The sequence below is a fragment of the Pteronotus mesoamericanus genome, unplaced genomic scaffold (assembly GCF_021234165.1).
Source record: "Pteronotus mesoamericanus isolate MK-2021 breed Mesoamerican mustached bat unplaced genomic scaffold, CSHL_Meso_final contig_78, whole genome shotgun sequence".
Taxonomy (NCBI): Eukaryota; Metazoa; Chordata; class Mammalia; order Chiroptera; family Mormoopidae; genus Pteronotus; species Pteronotus mesoamericanus.
The window spans coordinates 8,489,550-8,508,167 of record NW_026555258.1 but is presented as its reverse complement, the minus strand read 5'-3'; the positions used below and the strand labels follow the sequence as shown (position 1 = coordinate 8,508,167).

The window sequence follows — 18,618 nt, the reverse complement described above, 5'->3', positions numbered from 1 at the left end:
AAAGGTACTTAAGTACTTCTAAAAATCTATCCTGCCATCTTTGTGCAGGGGCAGTATCGTAGCCAATGAGGTTTATCCAAGGTGTGATTATTGCTAATTGAAAAACAGTAAGAAAAACATAAGAGAAAAAAATAAAAATCTATCCCTCCAAAATAAAAGAAAGCACAAGATGGTCTGGACACTGCTGTTGTATCAGGAAGAAACTAAAAACTATCTCAATGTCCAACAATAATAAACATGGACTGTCATATAGCTATTAAAAATTTTAAATAATACCATGTTGAGTAAGTTCCTAACGTAAGAAAAAAACTTTAAACTATAAGTGTAAAACATAATGATACATATAATCACAACAAGCAAAAAACCTAGGATTTGAAGTCCAGAAGAAAACATAAGAAAACTTTAATGGAAGTTGCTTGGAGGCAAGATTATAAGTAATTTTCCCTTAATTTTCTGTATTTTCTACAGTGACCAAGTATTTCTAATTTTAAAAACATTAGATTCTCTAAGCAGTTCACACCTTAGGATCTAAGGGCCACAGGCAATTCAAGCACAGAGCTGAGAGATCACACCATTTAAAATTTAAATACAAGATACAGCTAGATCCCTCCCACTTTTATTTATATGCAAGCACTTCAAACCTGATTTCCCTGGCTGTGTCCTTTACTCAGTTGCTTTATAAACAAGGCAGTGGAAGCAGTGGGTATTCTCGAGCCTGGAGCCCCATCTATGCTCATGAAAACTAGCTTTGGAGAATAAATGTACAGTGCTTCACATATTTTGTATTAGCCATAAATGCTCAGTAAGTGTTTTTTATTAATGGGCACACTGTATGAAAATCAAACTTACTTTGAAATATTTTGAAAAGGCTCAAAACAGACAGGAAATTTTATCTTCAAAAGTTAAATGCATTTCTTCATCACAGTACTAGTTCCAGTAACTGCTTGCCATCAGAATTCCAGCCACCCCAACTGTCTTTCAGATTTGATCTGTCAGCACGTAAGGAAATATTTTTTTGTAGAAAGCAATTGTAATTTCCCACATTAGGTGATTGATTAAGTTCTCTCCTCTAAAAGGCTGATTGGTTTCCTGGTGCCAGTAAAATGATTGATGAATATTTCAACTGCAGCTCCCTTGTTGCCCCCCCTCCTCACCCCTCCCCCAAGCACTGCCGCTCCTTTCCTGCTGGGTTCCCTTTTTACAGACCAACAGCATTTAAGGAGGTTTTGCAATTTTCCTTAATGAATCCACATTCCCAAATGTAGGGCATTTAATCTGAAGAGGATAGAACTCTTCTCAATGTTGAATGATTTTCACCGATAAAAATCCTTTCACAAGGGATGAGGAAAAACTCTAAAATTAACTACGGGTTTGATTCACTGAATAAAACTACTTAAGAAAGAGAAAGTGTGCCATATAGGGGTTATAAGTGGAAAGAAAGTTATCTTCCCACTTAAATTAAAAAAATTAAAAACTACATCTAATTTCAAATTTACATTGATCAGTCATCAAAACGCTGGAACTTTAGCTGCATTCCTATAATGTGAACCTGGAGAATGGAATTTACATGTAAAGTACATGATTCTACACACTTTAAAGGAGCCAGGAGTTCTAAAATCAAAACAGGGTAACAATGTACATGTTCCTGGAGGGATGAATGAAGAGGATCCGAAATCAAAATCATCGCGAATAATCTGGCTGTTAGCACCACAGTTATGTGCTTTAGGCAGGGCTTTCCTAAATCGCAATTTCCTGTTTTACCCAATTCATTCCATCAAGCTGAAAAATCCCTTCAAGAATTATCTAATTTAGCTCCTTTATTTTATAGGTGGGCCCACAGAGATGTGACTTTGTTAACAGAGCTAGAATCAGAACCTGGGCAAAACCCAGGCTCATCAGCTATTTCCTGGACCTCATACCTCTTCAAATAATGTGGCTGACCACCTCTCACAAATCTCTTCCTGCTCAAACTACATTGCTACCATAATCTATTCACCCACACTGCCACATCTTTCTCACTCTGTCAGGAAATCACTTTCTATATTTTACAAGCTTTGGACAACAGGCTCTTATATTTCCATTTTCAAAGGGCCACATCAACTTTCCTAGATTGCTTGTCCTCTCTTTCATATAGCCAGCTTTTGTGTGGCGGGGGGGGGGGGGGGGGGGGCGCGGCGTACAAGAGACAACGGCCATCTTTTCCTAAACTGCATTTCCCAATGCAGTCAAGCACATTTGTATGTACCTGATGTATCTAATCCCTTTAGTTACAAGGCGAGCCACTTTTCTGAAGAGAAACTACATCCTGATTCCAGGAAGACCCATAAAACCTTGGATTTAGCTTTGACACTCTTTTGACTTATATACTGGCCCCAGTTGCCTCAAGTAACTGTAAAATACATTCTCTTCCCTTATAGTATTTCGTAGACTTCCTCTGACTACCAGCAAAGGATTCAGATTCCTTTCATTCATTCAACATTCATGAAACACCAAATCCTTGTGCTTAGTGCTGAGGATACACATACAAGGTATGGTATCCCTGCCTTGAGGAGACAAAACCCCTTTCTTCCTTAGCACCTCTTAGATTCACCAAGGATTGTCCCTGATTCTGCAAAACTGTTTTTCAGTCACTTGTTTTCTGGTTGGCTTATTAAAGCCAATGTAAAAGAAAAGTCACTTGCAACTTTAAGAGTGGATCTTTCAGACTCTAATCTACAGGCGGCTGATTTCTTGGCCTCCAAAACAACTGTAAATGGCCTGGATTAACAAGTGCTTGCTTTGGGGCAGACACTGTGCTTCGCACTTTACAGACTTTGTCACTAATCCTAGTAACCCTAAAGTAAATTTCAGAAACCTTGTAGGGGGGAGTGTTAAATCTAGTAAACAAATTATTAATGCTATTGCTGTGAAATCTGGGGCTTAACTTCTGTGGTCTTCAGTTTTCACGTCTGTAAAATGGAGATGACAATAAAACACCTACTTCATAGGTTTATGAGGATAACATGAGTCAATATACATAAGGTGCTTAGAATATTATATAACAAGCACTATATAAATGTTAGTTGCTATTATTAAATGAGCACACTAAAGTTCAGAGAAGTCAAGTGACAAAGTCACATAGCTGTGATCTTTGTTCTGCCACACTCAAGAGTCCCTGCTCTTTCCCTCTCACACCACCTAACAAAAATCCTTCCTCCCTGGCTGAGACTACTACTGCCACTTCCAAAAAACAAAGCCCTCTAAATAGGTATCAGTGGGGGGTTTCCCCCAGGTGGTTTATTATCCTGCTAAAAAGGCATTTTAGAGGAAGGGTTGTAAGGCTAGAAAGGAAGTTTCCTGACAGGTTAGATTTCAACAGTATAGCTAGAATATGGAAGAAAAAAAAATGTGCCTCAATTATTAAGTTTAGTAATTTAAGCGATTTAACTCAATTGATGAAGAATGCATTCAAAGATTTCATTTGAAATCTAAAATAAAATCCAAGTATTAAAATGAAAAAGGAAAGGATTGTTTCTTCTTATGACTAAATTGCAACTCCCACAGAACACAAAAATGCTTTAAAAGGTACATTATGTGACACTCCAAGAACATCAAGATAATTACAGAGCTCTCAGGAAGGAAGCCCAAATATCTCACTGATCTTTCATCACCCACCAAGCTTCATCTTAAATTCTGATCCAGTAACTCCTTTTCATTATTCACATCGTTAAGGGACATTTCTTCTGCCAGCAATTTCACTATAGGAAAGAGTTCTACCTGGCAACTGTCCTGAGAAATAAATCACTAGCTGTTTATCAGCACAGTAGCTGACTTACACTAAAATGTTACTCACACTAGGAAAGGATATTCTTAAGCCGGAAGAGGAGATGCTTCTCCTATATGAACTTTATTACCACCTCCCTCAGTGAAAACCAGGGTAAATGGCAAACCAATCTACAAAATGACAATCACAGCTTTGGAAGACTCAAAGAAAAACATGTCTCCTGAAAGCAAACAAGTAAACTATTCTTGATGGAAGTTTTGAAAAGCAAAGTAGAATTTTTATCTCATAAATATTTCATTATTTTTATAGCAATGACTCAATAGTAAGAAAGTATTTTTGTGTTGTCAGATTTCCATAATTACAAATCTACCCTTTGTGAGGAAACAGGTTCTATTGGAAAATTTCTGCCACAAGATAATTAACAGTTAAGCAACAGGTTTCATGTAGCAGGTAACAAAGCCTTATCAGAGAATTCAGTGAGGGTGAACTATGATACATTTCATTTAGTCTCAAGCAAAAAACCAAAAAACAAAAAAAAAACCTGAAACAGTATGAACTCATTTCCCATTTTTCCCCCCTCTATAGCTCCTTTACAGAGCGGGGTGGGGAAAGAAATGAAAGAAAAACCCAAAGTAGTACTAATAATAGTATCTAGTGAAGGCACCATTTTCTTACATTTTAAGTTGATTCATTTAGAACAGAGGTTTTTCTCACACATTTTAGTCTGAGTGGTATTAATCCATTACATATTAATACAAATAATGTTTTTAAAGAAAAGTAACTATATTTTCCAACAAAAAAAATTAGTGAAAAGAGTGGCACTGTTTATATTGCTGCCAATCTCTAGTATCTGGCTTAATTCTGGTAGCTAGATTATCCTATATGCATTCAGTATGTTGTGATATACTCATATATTGTTTTTGTTGAAGTATAGAGGCAGAAAATCTGGCCTTACACAGATTTGTATTTGGAAAAGGAAGTATGTGCTTATTAAAGTAATTGTAGATGTTTTTCTTTGATAATACACCAAAACTCAGTAAGTGCTGATTTCTTAAAGGTTAGTTCAATGTGAAATCTAAAACCATATCAATAAACTTTGTGTACTCTTTTACATTAAAATCCACTGCTCTATGTAACATCTTGAACAGATTTTTTACTCATGCAAGATTTTGTAACATCATATACCCAGAGATTTGGAATATTCCTTCACTGAAATAAGATGGTCTTCAAAATGCTGACATTTAACTATACAATATCAAAAAAAATCCCATTTGTTAAAATCACCATCAGTCTCATCAGTAAAGGCTTTAAGTATTGGGAAACTGTCAAGCTCAAAGTGACAGGTACAAGATTTCCAAAATTCTACTGCTGCTTGAAAGCTCAAATTTTATTCACCAACAACAAATACTGGCAGTTTCCCTTGGAGCAGCAGGATCGCTGTTCATTTTCCAAAAAATGATGTGCCAAATGCCCAAATCTGAATAAACCATAGTTTGTTGTTCTTTCAAGTTAAAATGCTGTTGGGGGTGGGAGGGAAGCAGCTAATTCAGCTCACAACATAATGAGTTGCACAAACACTTTTCCTCTAAACAACTATTCTAATTTGGTATGCAACAAAAATGTTCTATGTGTAGCTGCCATGGAATATCAAAAACAAGTATACTCAAAGGTTGAGGAATATTAATTCAATAAAATTAATCATTTTTACTCCTTCATCTAAGACAGTCTTAAGTGAAAATGCTTTTTTTAAAAAAAAAAATACAAGTTTGTGGAGATGAAGAATACATACACTGCTACTACAGTTTGGTTCCTTATTTTTCTCCTAAGGTGCCAACAGTTTTTATCCACCACTGTTTTTGCAACATCAATGCAAATGTCAACATGGTGAAAAAGGCAAATAATGTCAGTATTATTATAAAAATAGTTTTGAGCCCAAGAGCTTCCTTGAAAGGGTCTCAGGAACACCCCCAGAGGTTCATGGACCACAATGTGAAAGCTACTGCTTAAAAAAAAAAAAAAAAAAAAAATACAGTAAATAACAAATTTAATGACTCAAGAAGTGGGAAGAGATTCAGTCTGAAATAATCCAGTAATGAATAATCAACAAATGATGAGCGGTAGAAAATAATACAATCAAACTAAGTACTATTGTACTAATCATTTATAAACTTAAAAAGCAAGAGATGAGGAAGCAGGCTTCAAAGAACTGCTATCTTTTTTTCTTTTGTGAGGGAAAAACTAAATTGCATAAATTGCAGTTAATTTATGGCTTTTTAAAAAAAATATAAGTGTATGAAGGCGAAGACTACAATGACTACCATTACAGTTTATTGCCCTGACTATGATAAAAAGAACACTGTATCTGATCCAGTACAAAAAATTTAAGGAATTTTTTTAAAAGATCAAGACTGAATTTTTAATCCTTCCAAGATGATACAGCTTCAGGATTGAAATGAGTATATGAATGAAATAAAATCGTTTTTCTTTTTATTGACTATATTGGGGTAATACTTGAAAGTTCCTTTTTTAAATGAAAACTTGATACAGGTTAAGTAGCTCCCTTCACTGAATCAGCCTGTCCTTCATTTTGGCACAAGTTTGTTACAAAAATGTTTCCTCAGTCTTAAACTAAGACTCAAAAGAAATATCATAGGAAGTTTAAACATCTGTTTAATCAATCATGTCCTTTTTCAATTAATGGTTTTAGAGAAAAAAATAAAGAACACGAATTTTGACACTACAACGATGGACTAAAAGCAAGCAGAACCCACTTGTAGACCTCTGAAACACTTTTACAGAGGAATTTAAATTCTGTGATACTGTGAAACATAAGAAATTGGAAATAAAAAGGCAAGAAGGCGATCTTCCTCTTCCACATGAGAAATTTAGTAGTGTATTTCTCTCTCAAATATAATTCTTGAGTGTATTTTTAAATGAATTATAAATCATTTCCAATGTAAATAGTTGCTCAAACATCTGTTTGATGCATCCTTTGCTAATACCACCATTACAGTTCCATCCAATAAGCTAAAGCTTATTATGCAAACAATTTCCTCTACCCTATTACCAAATTCTCTTTATAATTTCTCACTCTGGCAACGAAAGAAGTCACTTTTCTGGTTTGAACCACCCACAGAGTATATCTTCAAATCAAACCACCAGGATTTGTTTCCAGAATACATTACATGTTGCTGCCTAGGGAATTGATTTTGGAAACATTACACTTACCAGCTGACTTATCAACAGTGCTCGTAGAATTGACACCAACTTAAACGTAAGAATCCCTCCAGAAAATAGAAAAATATGCTACTACTGCCATCTGTAGTTTATGCTTGAATAGCTTCTCAGGTGTAAACAAATTGAAGGTGCACAGTTGGCAATTAGGACCCAAAGACCTTATTAGTTTAAAGATACTTTTTAAAGTTCACTTAATATAATAAATTGTAGCATTTATTTACTATATATGATAATAAAATTGTCATATATTGTACATACAATTGTATATCATATGCTGTTGGCATTGTAGCATTTATTTACTATACAACAAAATTGTTTCAGGGACACTTTGTTGTTCTTTGTGAACTTACTATATAATGCTGAAGGGGACAACCACAAACTACCTTGAATGAAAATGGTTACAATGCATAAGGGCTAACTTTTGTTTTCCCCAAATATCCACACTCCTAAAGAAATTCAAAATACTTGAATGCTTCCTGTGAATTTTTAATTAGGATGGTCTTCTCTTGAAGCAGTGATTGTCAATATTAAAACATTCCCAAACATTTTATAACAACAAATGTATTTTTAAAGAAATCCAGGAAGTTTCTACTTAAGAGAATTTGGTCAGTTTGCTCACTTTAAGACAAAATTTTAAGGTTCAATTATTCCTATAATTTTTTTTAAAAACAAAAATTCCAAAACGCAAATGAAGGCTTAAGGTAGGCTTTTTTCACAACTTATTTTCTCTCGGTTTGCTTTCTCAAATGACAACCACTGTAGCTTAGGGATCAAAAGATTTGGTGCAGCTGGGGGTGGGGTAAAAAGCAATTCAGTTCCCCCACAGCCAGCTGAGGAAATCCTGGTTCTCTCCCCAACTAAATCACTGTTAATCAGAATTACCGGGTTACATAGTAAAGTCGTATTTAAATAATCATAACCAGAGGAAAAAAATGTTTTCTTGAGAAGCTGTTCTACGCATGCTACCTTTTAGCAGCAGATAAGGAAATAACGAAATAAAGTACAAAATGTTTTATTCGTTAAAATAAAGTTCTCTATTCTACAGTTATTTCTCAACCACACTGAAAGGCAGGTTAGACACAACAGTTTTTTCTTATTTTCCATTATGAAGGAAAATAAGATCTAACAGCCTTATCTTTTTTTTGTAAAGACAAGCCATGTTGGAAAAACAAGCAATAAATAAATAGCAGACCAGACTTGATTCTAGGAGTACTATACATCAAAGTTACATCCAGAGATGTTTTCTTAAATTTAAGATTAAGCTCAGATGAATCTGAAACATCAGCTCAACAGAAGAAAAGGAATTACCTGCTCAGTCAGTACTTCTTGCCGACTTTTAATAATTCTGGTTACTCTAAACCTTGTTATCAATCAAAGGCATCCATAAACCTTTAAGAAATTACCTGAGCCAGGAAAAGCTTACATTAAGAATGCAAAAGTTTAAAAAAAAATAATTTTTCACAATTTGTTGGTTTTGTAAATATTTTCAAAGTATAGCAGAGTTGGGTGTATTGAACCACTACTTGTGTGGGCATATTCAATAGCTACCTTCTGTTTAAAATTGTTTCAGGGACACTTTTATTCTTTGCTGAAATGCAAGCTTTGTTTTTATCTGTTGATTCAGACTTCTGATTTTTCTGATTATGAACCTTTTCAAATAAAAGATGACTAGTTTACACACAAAAAAGGAAAATATTGAACCAATAATTTAAATTCACTCTAAAAAGGCATCTTCACAAATTTAACTTTCAACTCAATTACATACATGGAAAAAATACTTAAACAGAGAAATGTCACTTAACTTGGCTACAACACACACACACAAAAATAAGAACAAAAAAATTAAGGTCCCCAAGATCTAGGCGAGTATGCTGAAAAGAAAATCTCCTATGTCAAAGGAGCAATCCTGAATTCTGAAGCCAGAAGTTGCCATCTGAACACAATTCATTAATTACTCAACACATTAATTACAACACGACTTACTCAACACAAACCAATAAATATCTACCTAATAATACAGATGAAACTCACACGGCCCCAGGTCCCAAAACATGCAAGTATCATTAGCAACTCAAAGCCAACTTGCATAACAAACACTGCAAGTGGTATAAGAAACTTCCCTTACCAATATCATAGTAGTTGGCATTTCTACCCTTCATCTTCCACTAACCTAAAATGAGGTATTTTAATCTAAAGTTTATTTTCTACCTTTGCTCCATAACCCCAGGAAAAAGGGGGAAAAAGTTGACAAACCAAGAAATTTTGAATAAAATATGGGGATGCGTGATTTGGGCACATTTTAGGAAATGTATCAATTTTTTTATTTGCTCCCCCCCCTTCTTCCTCCTAACTCCCTTTCACATGCACGTGCGCACAACACACCTTTTTGATATAGAATTCAGAATGACTTACAGATTAGGAAGCATATCATGATCATATTTTGATTACATGGAACAGAAATACTCAAAAAAGAATTTGGTGGATGGTAAATATAAGTTTGGAAATGTGATCATCTCACCTTTCAGCTGTTCAAAATCACCAGTGAGTCTTCAGTGTTCTTTGGAGGTCACAGAACCCAATGAAAAAACCTGTGTGCTGCTTGTTCTAAAGAGCGACAGTACTATAGTATGCTTTTTTTTTTTTTTAAATGAAAGAAAATTCTGAGGTGACTCAAAGTCAAAAAACTGAAGTTAAATGGTCACAGGAAACAGCTGTTAATTTATTTTCAGGGATAAACATTTGGATGACATGGTGATAACAGGAAAAAGGCATCCAATTATTTGGTGAACTACCATTTCTCCTAAATTGCTTGAAATACTTAAGTCTACGCCCTCATTCTCTTAAGATAAAATGAACAAATTCAATATTTAGCATATACTTCCTCAACCACTCATCTTCCTTTGAAACTCCAAGAGGGAGCAGTTCTCTAAATGAATTCATTTTTGTTATGAAAACCAACAAGCAAGAAACTGAAAATACCTAGCGCAGTTAGCACAGGGAACTCCTGGAAGGGTGATGGTGCATCAACAGGCTGGCAACTCTGTTCCGATAGAATAATGAAAACCATTTAAAAGACTGTAAATTCAGTATCAACAGGGCTTCCGGCAGGAAAATATATCTAAAATTCCACCTCCAGTTTATTTCTTCATGATAGAAACCCAAAGACCTCATATCAAAATAGCTATCTATTGCAAATATTTCATACAGAATGGAAATCAGTCGGTAGGATTTTAAAAAATGAGAAAAATCCATTTTCTCTGCTTAGAACTTAAGCAGTGTCATTTAGAGAAAAATCTAAACTGCTAAATATAAAAGAAAAAAAAAGTCCCCACCATTCCAGAGGTAAACTCTCCTTCCCCTCTCCTTTTTGGTTAAGTATTCTGTGAGCATATTAAGTGATAAGAGATAATGAACATAAACTGTAAAACAGGACACAATGCTCACTTTTATACTAAAAAATAAAACATCCCAACAGTCTAATGTTTCATGTATTTTCTTTTAAGCCCATCAAACTGTCAAAAGTCCCATGTGTTTTCAGCAAAAAGGAAATATTTTTAGCTCTAAATAGGACTGATGTAAAATATTAAAGCCACCTTAGCCTAAATGGATTGCTCGATAACATTCTTTTAAATGGTTCTGACCAATTGAGGAAATGAGACTATGAATGGGAAATTTGATTGAGTTAAAATTACCATTGAGTTCTTTAAAATGTACTAATGAATAATTAATAGTAAATGCAGTTCCTAGGCTTCCCTTACAACAATATTCTCAAGTAGAACTGAAGTCAAGCAAAATCCATCATCTGTATTATGCACAGGTGGACAGAGGAAGTATACACACACAGAAAGACATTATGAAAATACACTAATGTGGGCTGTAAGACCTGGGGTTGGGTAAAAAAAATACCGGCATGGGGAATTTGGGATCAGATTTGCAACATTCACACATTAATACAAAACCAAACCTCCATTTTAAAAGCTTATAATGTCAAAAGCATTTTTTTTTTAATCCTTTGTTTTTATGATACTGACTCCTACCCTAACTGGATTCCAGCCTCCTTTGTGACACGGGATTTTATTGATCTCAAACATGTTCACATTCAGAAATTAGTCTCCAAAGACATCCCAAGGGACTGCCAACCACCTAGATACCACACATCACAGACATCTTTAAAAAGGACAAGAGCTTTGAAAACATATCACTATTTGGTCAGCAACATCAAATTAAGTTAACCAGGCTCTCCTCTAAACAGACTTTTCCCTTAACTGGTAAAAAGAGGTCTACTGAATTGTCAATAAATGCATGAAGGCTCAGATCCACCCCAAGATTCCTCTCCTTCGGTAGCTCCTCATTCATTCAACAATTGAGTGTGTAAGTGACCTATATTCAGGTTACTGTCCTCACACCTGCCAGGTTACTGTCCTAAGAAACTTCTTGCTGAAGCAATTAATTTTTAGTGCCTCCTAACTGTCCCGGGTGTTTGCATTCAATTTGAAATCTGTTACTTGTTAGACACTGTCCTAGATCTTTCAGAGAATTGAGAGTTTATGGCGCAGAGAGGGGAGGAGGCAAGGTTCTCCGAAAGCCTGCCCTTTATTCGGAAATGAGATGTGAAAGGTGGAAGGCAGGGCAAATAAATAAATAAATCGGGGTTGCTGCCGGAGCGTTTGCCGGCCCGTACGAGCACCCTTTGTAATGCGGGCCTCCTGGGGCTATCGCCTGCGCTAATTGCTCCAGGGCGCTTTCCAAGTTCAAAAGTTCACCTTTTACGACCTCACAAAAGCTCCTTACACGTTACCAATAAAAACATTCCGCGGCAAACACCGAGGGGGGAAATATCAAACAGATACAAATAAAACGTCCCGCAGGGGGAGGGAGCCAGGGGGCGGAGGGCGAGCCAGCCCCAGAGACAGCCCCGAGGAACCTGAAGATTTGGCCCGGACGTGGGGGCAGGGGAAGAGCGGTCGGAAGGGCCGGGCCAGGTGAGGAATTCTCAGGGCTCAGGGTCCGGGATCGCGAAAGGGACGCGCAGAACTGAGGTGGGCGGGCGCGGACCCGGACCAGCCGGTAGACGTTGGGAGACAGGTGTCCCGAACACCCGATCGGGCCAGAGATCTGAGCCAGGAGAAAGTCGTCGCCTAACAGAGAAGGGGAAGGCGCAGAGAGAAACAGGACGCGGAGGAGGCACAAGAAATCGGAAAAGGAGAGGCTGATCGAGTAACTAGTGATTTGAGGGTCGGCGCAGAGGTCGAGGCTCGCAGTAGTCCGGGGCTTGGAGCGGGGGGCGGGGGCGCCAAGAAAAGTGCGGGACTGCAGAAGCCTCTCCAGAAAGGTGTGGGGCAGAGGGAACCAAGGGCGTGGTGCCGGGTCGGCAGAACCGGAGGGAGCGTCAGCGGAGAGAGCACCGAGGGGACTGGGGGGGAGGGGCTGGCTCCACGCGGAAGGGACGCTATGGGGGAGAGGCCCCCAACGGAGGGTACCGGGGCCGGGGGAGTAGGAAGAGGAGGCTGAAGCAGAGGAGACCCGAGGGGGAGAGGAAGCCCCCAGTGACGGGACGCGAGGTGGGGGGCTGGGGGAGGATCCGCGCTGAGGTGACCCAGGGGAAGGGGAGGGCTCAGCTCTGAGAGGACCGGGGGAGGGCCAGAGGGTCCGCGAAGCAGGGACCCGGGGTGGGGGTGGGGGTGGGGGTGGGGTAGGAGTCACACAGAGGGCCTGGGGGAGGGAGGACTGAAGGTCGGGGTAGAGGGAACAGGGAGAGGATCTGCGCTGAGAACGGGGAGGGAAAGGGAGGGTGCGCACTAAAACGAGGGAGGAGAGGGAGGGTCCGCGCTGCAGGGACCGGGGTGAAGGTCCACGCCGAGGAGACCCGGGGCCGCTGCAGCTTCCCAGAGTAATAGCAGGCTGAGAGCGGGGGTATGCCCGGGTTAGCGGACAGGCGACCGGTTCTTGTTCGGCCCAGACTCTGCACGCCCCTCACCCACCGTTGCGCGGCGGCGGAGGGAGCGCGGCGGGCGGCTCCAGGAACCCCGCCGAGCCCCCGCCGCCTCCCCCTCCGCTAGGCGGCCGTTCGTCCCGCTCCATGCGGTGCTGCTCAGGGCCCGCGCTCGGTTCGCTGCTCCGCCATGACTGGCGCCCTCGTCGTAGTCCGCCGGGGGGAGGGGGCTGTCAGGGGCCTGCGGGCTCCCGGCCACCGCGCTCTCTGGGGCCCGAGCCGCCCGGCTCCGCGCCCCTCCGCGCCGCGCCCCCTCAGCACTGGCCAGCTCCCTCCCCCGACGTCACGCGCCGCTGCCACGCACGGGCCTGCGGGGCACGCTGGGAATTGGAGTCCGCCCCGCGAGGCCGGCCACGCGGGACTCCCGCAACTAAAGGGGTGGGAAGAACGATTAGCAGCTCTGAAGGAGGGAAAGCCAAGGTCTGTCTCAATCACACACCCTAATAAAAACTTCTGTCAAAATTTAACAAGTATTACTTCAAGGCCTTTTCTTTATTGTGACTTATCCATGGCCATCTTTCCCTAGGCCGCCTCTTGTCTCCCCACCCCGACAATGAGTCTTTCCTAGGAGGTGGGTCGCCTAGGAACCGGGTGAGCACGTGCAACGAAGCCCGGCCCTGTAGGCGGGGCTCGGAGGGGGTGGAGTTTGAGGTATTTCTGAGGGTCTCCCTCCGCGGCTTCGGGACAAATTGGACCCGAGATTAAAGGGCTGGAGTTTAACTCGAGGTGACTGCGTTCGTATGCAAATAGAATCTATAAAACTCTGCTTTCCGGGGTACTCTTTAAAGGCTTTTACCTCCGGGTGGGCGGGAATGACTTAAGTTTCTCTTCCTCCTCTTTCATTTTCCGCTTGCCCGTTGAACAGAAGGGCAAACTAAGCTCCGGGCCATTTATGCCATTTAAGAAACTAAAGATTAAACTCCTGGTGTCTTAAGCTCTCGGTTTGAGAGGCTCCTTACCCATCGTTGTTCCTCTTCCCTTTTCAGCTTCCCTATCTGTAAAACGGAGTTGGACTAGGGACGGGGTCCAATGGGAAGATCCCAAACACCCTCCAACCCCGCGCCCCGCTCCCCGCCTCAGTTTCCCGGATTTTGTAAAGTCTGGGCTCTTCCCGGCTGAGCCCATCTCCTGTGGCCACCAGGAGGCGCGCGGCCATCAGCCTCTGGGGCCTTCCGGGGCGTCCGCCTTCGGCTACCCTCTCAGCAAAGGACTCATCGCACTGCCGCCCAAGGTCTAAGACCTTACCTGACCTGCTTGAAAACAAAGAACCAGAACACTGATGCCTTGCCCGCCTCTACTCTTTTGCCGCGGCTTCCTCACTGGCTGCTCGTTTCCCGCCCTCTCCCCACGCTGCTCCACCAATCCTTTGGCCCGTCTATGTCATTCCTCAATTTTCAGAAAGTCCTCACCCTGGCATTTGAGTCCCTGTCTAGTCTGACCTCTGCCCACATTTCTCATCACGCCCCTTCCCTCACCTGCTATGCAGGAGGTTATGCGACACTTCCCTGCGTTTGCGGGTTCCTTACCAAAGTTAGTTAACCTGTGTTGCACCCTTAATCTGTGTCAGCCACTGATCTGAGAGATTTACATTAATGCAATGTTGCCTGAACCTCCCACCCGTTCTGTGAGGTAGCTCCAGTATTGTCCCTTTCATTCACTGATGAAGTCACGTAGCAGAGATGGGGATTCCAGACATCTCCTGGGACACCATCCTTAATGTCTAGGTGACGTCTAGGTCCCCTCTGTTCCCTTAGGGTTCTGTTGAGTTTCCCATGGGCTGTGAGAAATGATCTCCCTGTGACTGCTTCCCCACTACCATTCCCCAGCCCCAGAGGGGGAGGAGAGCCCCTAGTGCACATGGTGGGGTGCGGGGGTCCTCTGAGCCACATCCTTAACTCAGGGTTCCAAAATGTGTCAGGACCAGAACTTCCTTTCTCCTACAGGCCTCTGCAGGCGGTGAGGAACCTGTCCTTGCAGATCTAACCAGGAGCTAAATGGCACTGCAGTAACCTCCTGCAGTCCTGGTGTTTCAGTGGTGGGCAAATTCTAAATTGGGATTTCAGTGGTGGACAAAAAAACTTGAATCTAAGTTCAAAGGTGGGCAGAGCCGTAGCTGGGTCGCTCAGCTGGTTGGAGTACCATCCTGATGCCAAGACTGCAGGTTCCATCTCAGGTCAGGGCGCGTATAAGAAGCAACCAATGAATACTTAAGTAACTGGAACAACAAATGAATGTTTCTCTCTCTCACCTTTCCTCTATCTCTCTAAAATCAATCCATTAAAAAATTTTTAATTAAAAAAAAAAAAAAGTGGGCAGAGAGTTAAGCCAAACAGGTCCTGGAAACAACTCCTCATCCTTCAGACCAGCCCAGTTACCTCTTGCTCCCAAAGCCTTCCTGGATCTCCCTGACTAGTCGAAGCCCCTTATTCTCTGTCACTTATCATTACAACTGCAACTGCTGAGCACAGGATTTGAACATAGACAATAAATAATTGCTGAGTGGGTGAATAAAACAGATATGACTTTTCTATGTAATAACTGATCTTGGACATTTTACCTCTGAGCCTCAAAGTCTGGTTTTAAGGGGTGAAGGATAATAATGGTAGTTGCTACCTCACAGGATTGTTACAAGAATTAAATAAGATGATGCATACAAAGCAATTAATATTAGGTCTAGCTAATAACATAACTAATGTAAAGAGCAGTCCTAATACCACTCTTCTGAAAATGCGTCTTCAGAGGACTGTACCACAAAATTGAGAAAGGTGAGGAAAATGATGATGTACTCATTCCCTAGCCACTGTCCTTTAATGTGGGCATGTGCTACATGCTTAGCACCTACTATGGAGCCTTCCCCCACCAGTGTCCCCCCCACAATCCTAAGAGGTCAATACTTTTCCCCAAATTTACAAATGAGGAAATAGGGGCTTAGAAAAACATGAAAAAGCCTCACCACCAGGACTGATGACTGAAGAACTGGAAAGGAAAGCACCTGGGGATAAGGAGGGATCTGTGGGGGAGTGGTCCTGAGGCCAGAAGCAGACAGGACGAGCCAGGGATACAGCTAAGAACAAGGCAGGTGTGAGCCCTGTCACGGAGAAGACAGACACTAATCAAATCAAGGAATCACATAAACCCACAACTGCACATAAGTGCTACAATAGAACATGCTTAGGAAGTTGCTGGTGCTACGGGAGTGTGCGGCAGGGCTCAGTTTGGTCTGGGGTAATGCTCAGGGGAGGCATTTTGGGATAAGGAGCATTTAAATAAGATGCGAAGAATGAGTAGGAGTGGGTCAGGCTAGGCAGAGAGAAAGATTCTCGGGCAGGAGAAGCGTGTGCAAAGGTCCTGAGGCCAAGTTGGATCTCAGAGAATCCATTATGACTGAAGCCCGCTGAGGGAGAAAGGGGCAGGAGAGGAGGGTGGAAAGGAGGAAACCAGAAACCCAGAAACCGTGGGTCCATATGAGAAACAGCCAGCAGGGGGCAGAGTTCTCCGGTGACATCAGCCTTGCTCTTCCAGGGCTCCCTAGCCAGAAAGACCGAGCCAGGCGGCATGGGGTGGAAGGGCTGGGAAAGGAAAACCCCTACCAAGTGCCATTTAAGTACGTATTGTCTACCATTTGAATAGTTAGGTCACACATTACAAAATCCCCTAGATGTAAAAAAAAAAGGTATTTGATGAAAAGTGAGCCTTCCTCTTTATTCTGATTCCCAACAGATGGTTCCCCTCCTTAGCCATAACCACCATACAGATGTATTGTGTTCATTCCCAGATAGTCTATGCCAGCAATTTTCAACCGTTTTCATCTCATGGAACATATAAACTGGTTACTTAAAATTCTGTGGCACACCAAAAAATACATGTTTTGCCGACCTCACAAAAAAATAGGTATTTTGATTCATTCATACCAGAGAGGTATTGTGTTGGTTGTTGTCATTTTTTTAAATTTGACATGCTAAGGAAAAAGAGGTCAGTGCCACAGACTAAGTAGTCAGGTATTGCACATTTTAAAAATTTTGGCAGCACACCAGTTGAAAATTGCTGGTCTATGCACATAAAAACACAGGTCATGTTTATTTTTTACACTAATCTAGCCCTGGTTTTGACGCCTCCCAGGGGACCTCTAGTTATGAAAGAAGCTAATTTGTACTGAACACCTAGGATTCTAATTCAACTGAGAGTTATGGAGCATCGGACCTTGAGCTAGGCTAATGGTTCACAAACCTTATATCCCCTGCAGAGCTTGCTAAAACACAGATTGCTGGACCCCACCCCTAGAGTTTCTGCTTCCTTAGGTCTGAGGTTGCAGAACCTGAGAATTTGCATTTCTAACAAGTTCCCTGGTGATTCTGAGGCTGCTGGTTCCCCAAACCACACTTTGGGGCCACTGACCTAGCTGCTCCCGCACAAAGTATGTGCACTGGCAGCCTTACTTCTCTCCCACAAGGGAAGGCACCAACGACACAAAGAAACACATACCAAGTAGAAAGATAATTTCAATGAGTGATCAATTCTATGTAGAACACAAAGAGGAGCCCTGGTTGGTGTCACTCAGTGGATTGAATGCCGTCCTGAGAACCAAAGGGTGGCTGATTCAATTCCCTGTTCGGGCACACGCCTGGGTTGCTGGCAGGGTCCCCAGTGGGGGGCGCTCGAGAGGCAACCACACGTTGATGTTTCCCTCCTTCCCTTCTCCTCTTCAAAAATAAATGACTAAAATCTTAAAAAAAAAAAAAAAAAAAAGGAAAGGAAAGGGATGTGCGTGAGTGGGTCGTGCTTGAGAGGAGTGGAGGGTAGCAACAGTTGTGGCACAAGTGTTCCTTTTTGAGCAGTTGAAGATTCGAAGTAAACAAGCACACAAGGGGACACGCTGCCGGGCTCAGGGGAGGTTACCTACAGAGACTGTGGAGAAGGAAGAAAAGGGGTCCAACCCCATCGTACCTGGGTGCGCAGAGGCGGAAGGACTTGCTAAAGTGACTGAAAAGAGGCCCGGGTGAAATACGAGGGATAATCCGAAAGAAACAGAGAGGAGAAGGTTTGAGAAGGAGGCGTGATCAAGAGCTGTTGATCGTGACAGTGTACAGGTGCCGTCTTGCAGTAGTTACAGGAAGTCCCGGGGACCCCAACAAAGCATATCCACAGTGAGCTCTAGGACCCGTGGGAAGGGAGTATTGGCAGGGAACCTGAGGAGTGGCGACTGCAGACGGCTCCTCAGGAAACTTTTGCTGCCCAGGAGTCAGAGAGATGGGGCGCTCTGTCCTGAGAATGCGGATTAGGGAGGGTGTATAAAAGGTAGGAGCTACGGCGGGGCGGGGGGGGGGGGGGCGAAGAGGGGTTGACGGGAAGGATCTTGGAGGGAAGAAGAAATGGAGCGCGCGGGAGAGGGGTCTAAGCCATTAGAAGCGTAAAGCTGGCCGTGCTCCGTGTTTCGAAAGTTCAAAGGCCCGCCTGCCCTGGAAACCGCACTCCTCTGACCTTTACACCGCTCCGAAAGGAAAGCACTATTTTCCCCATTTTACACGGGAGGAAACTGAGACTCAAAAAGGTAAACAGACACGCCCAGCGTGCCACACAGAGCAGGACTTCAGTGCACGTGGGGAAGCCTGTGCTCCTCTTACTGCCC

General features: G+C 42.0%; 1 protein-coding gene and 1 pseudogene across 1 annotated transcript in view; one reads left to right on the top strand and one right to left on the bottom strand.

Annotated features, from left to right (window-relative positions):
- Nucleotides 1-13,081, bottom strand: part of NR6A1 (nuclear receptor subfamily 6 group A member 1) — a 182,618-nt gene extending 169,537 nt beyond the window's left edge. The window contains exons 1-2 of the mRNA XM_054584727.1: nucleotides 12,978-13,081; nucleotides 11,944-12,881 (exon numbers count right to left, since the gene is read on the bottom strand). Of these exons, the coding sequence (XP_054440702.1) occupies nucleotides 11,944-12,881; nucleotides 12,978-13,081 (1,042 nt within the window). The remainder of the gene's footprint in view (nucleotides 1-11,943; nucleotides 12,882-12,977) is intronic.
- On the top strand, nucleotides 37-119 carry LOC129079710 (uncharacterized; annotated as a pseudogene).
- Nucleotides 13,082-18,618: the final 5,537 nt, after the last annotated feature.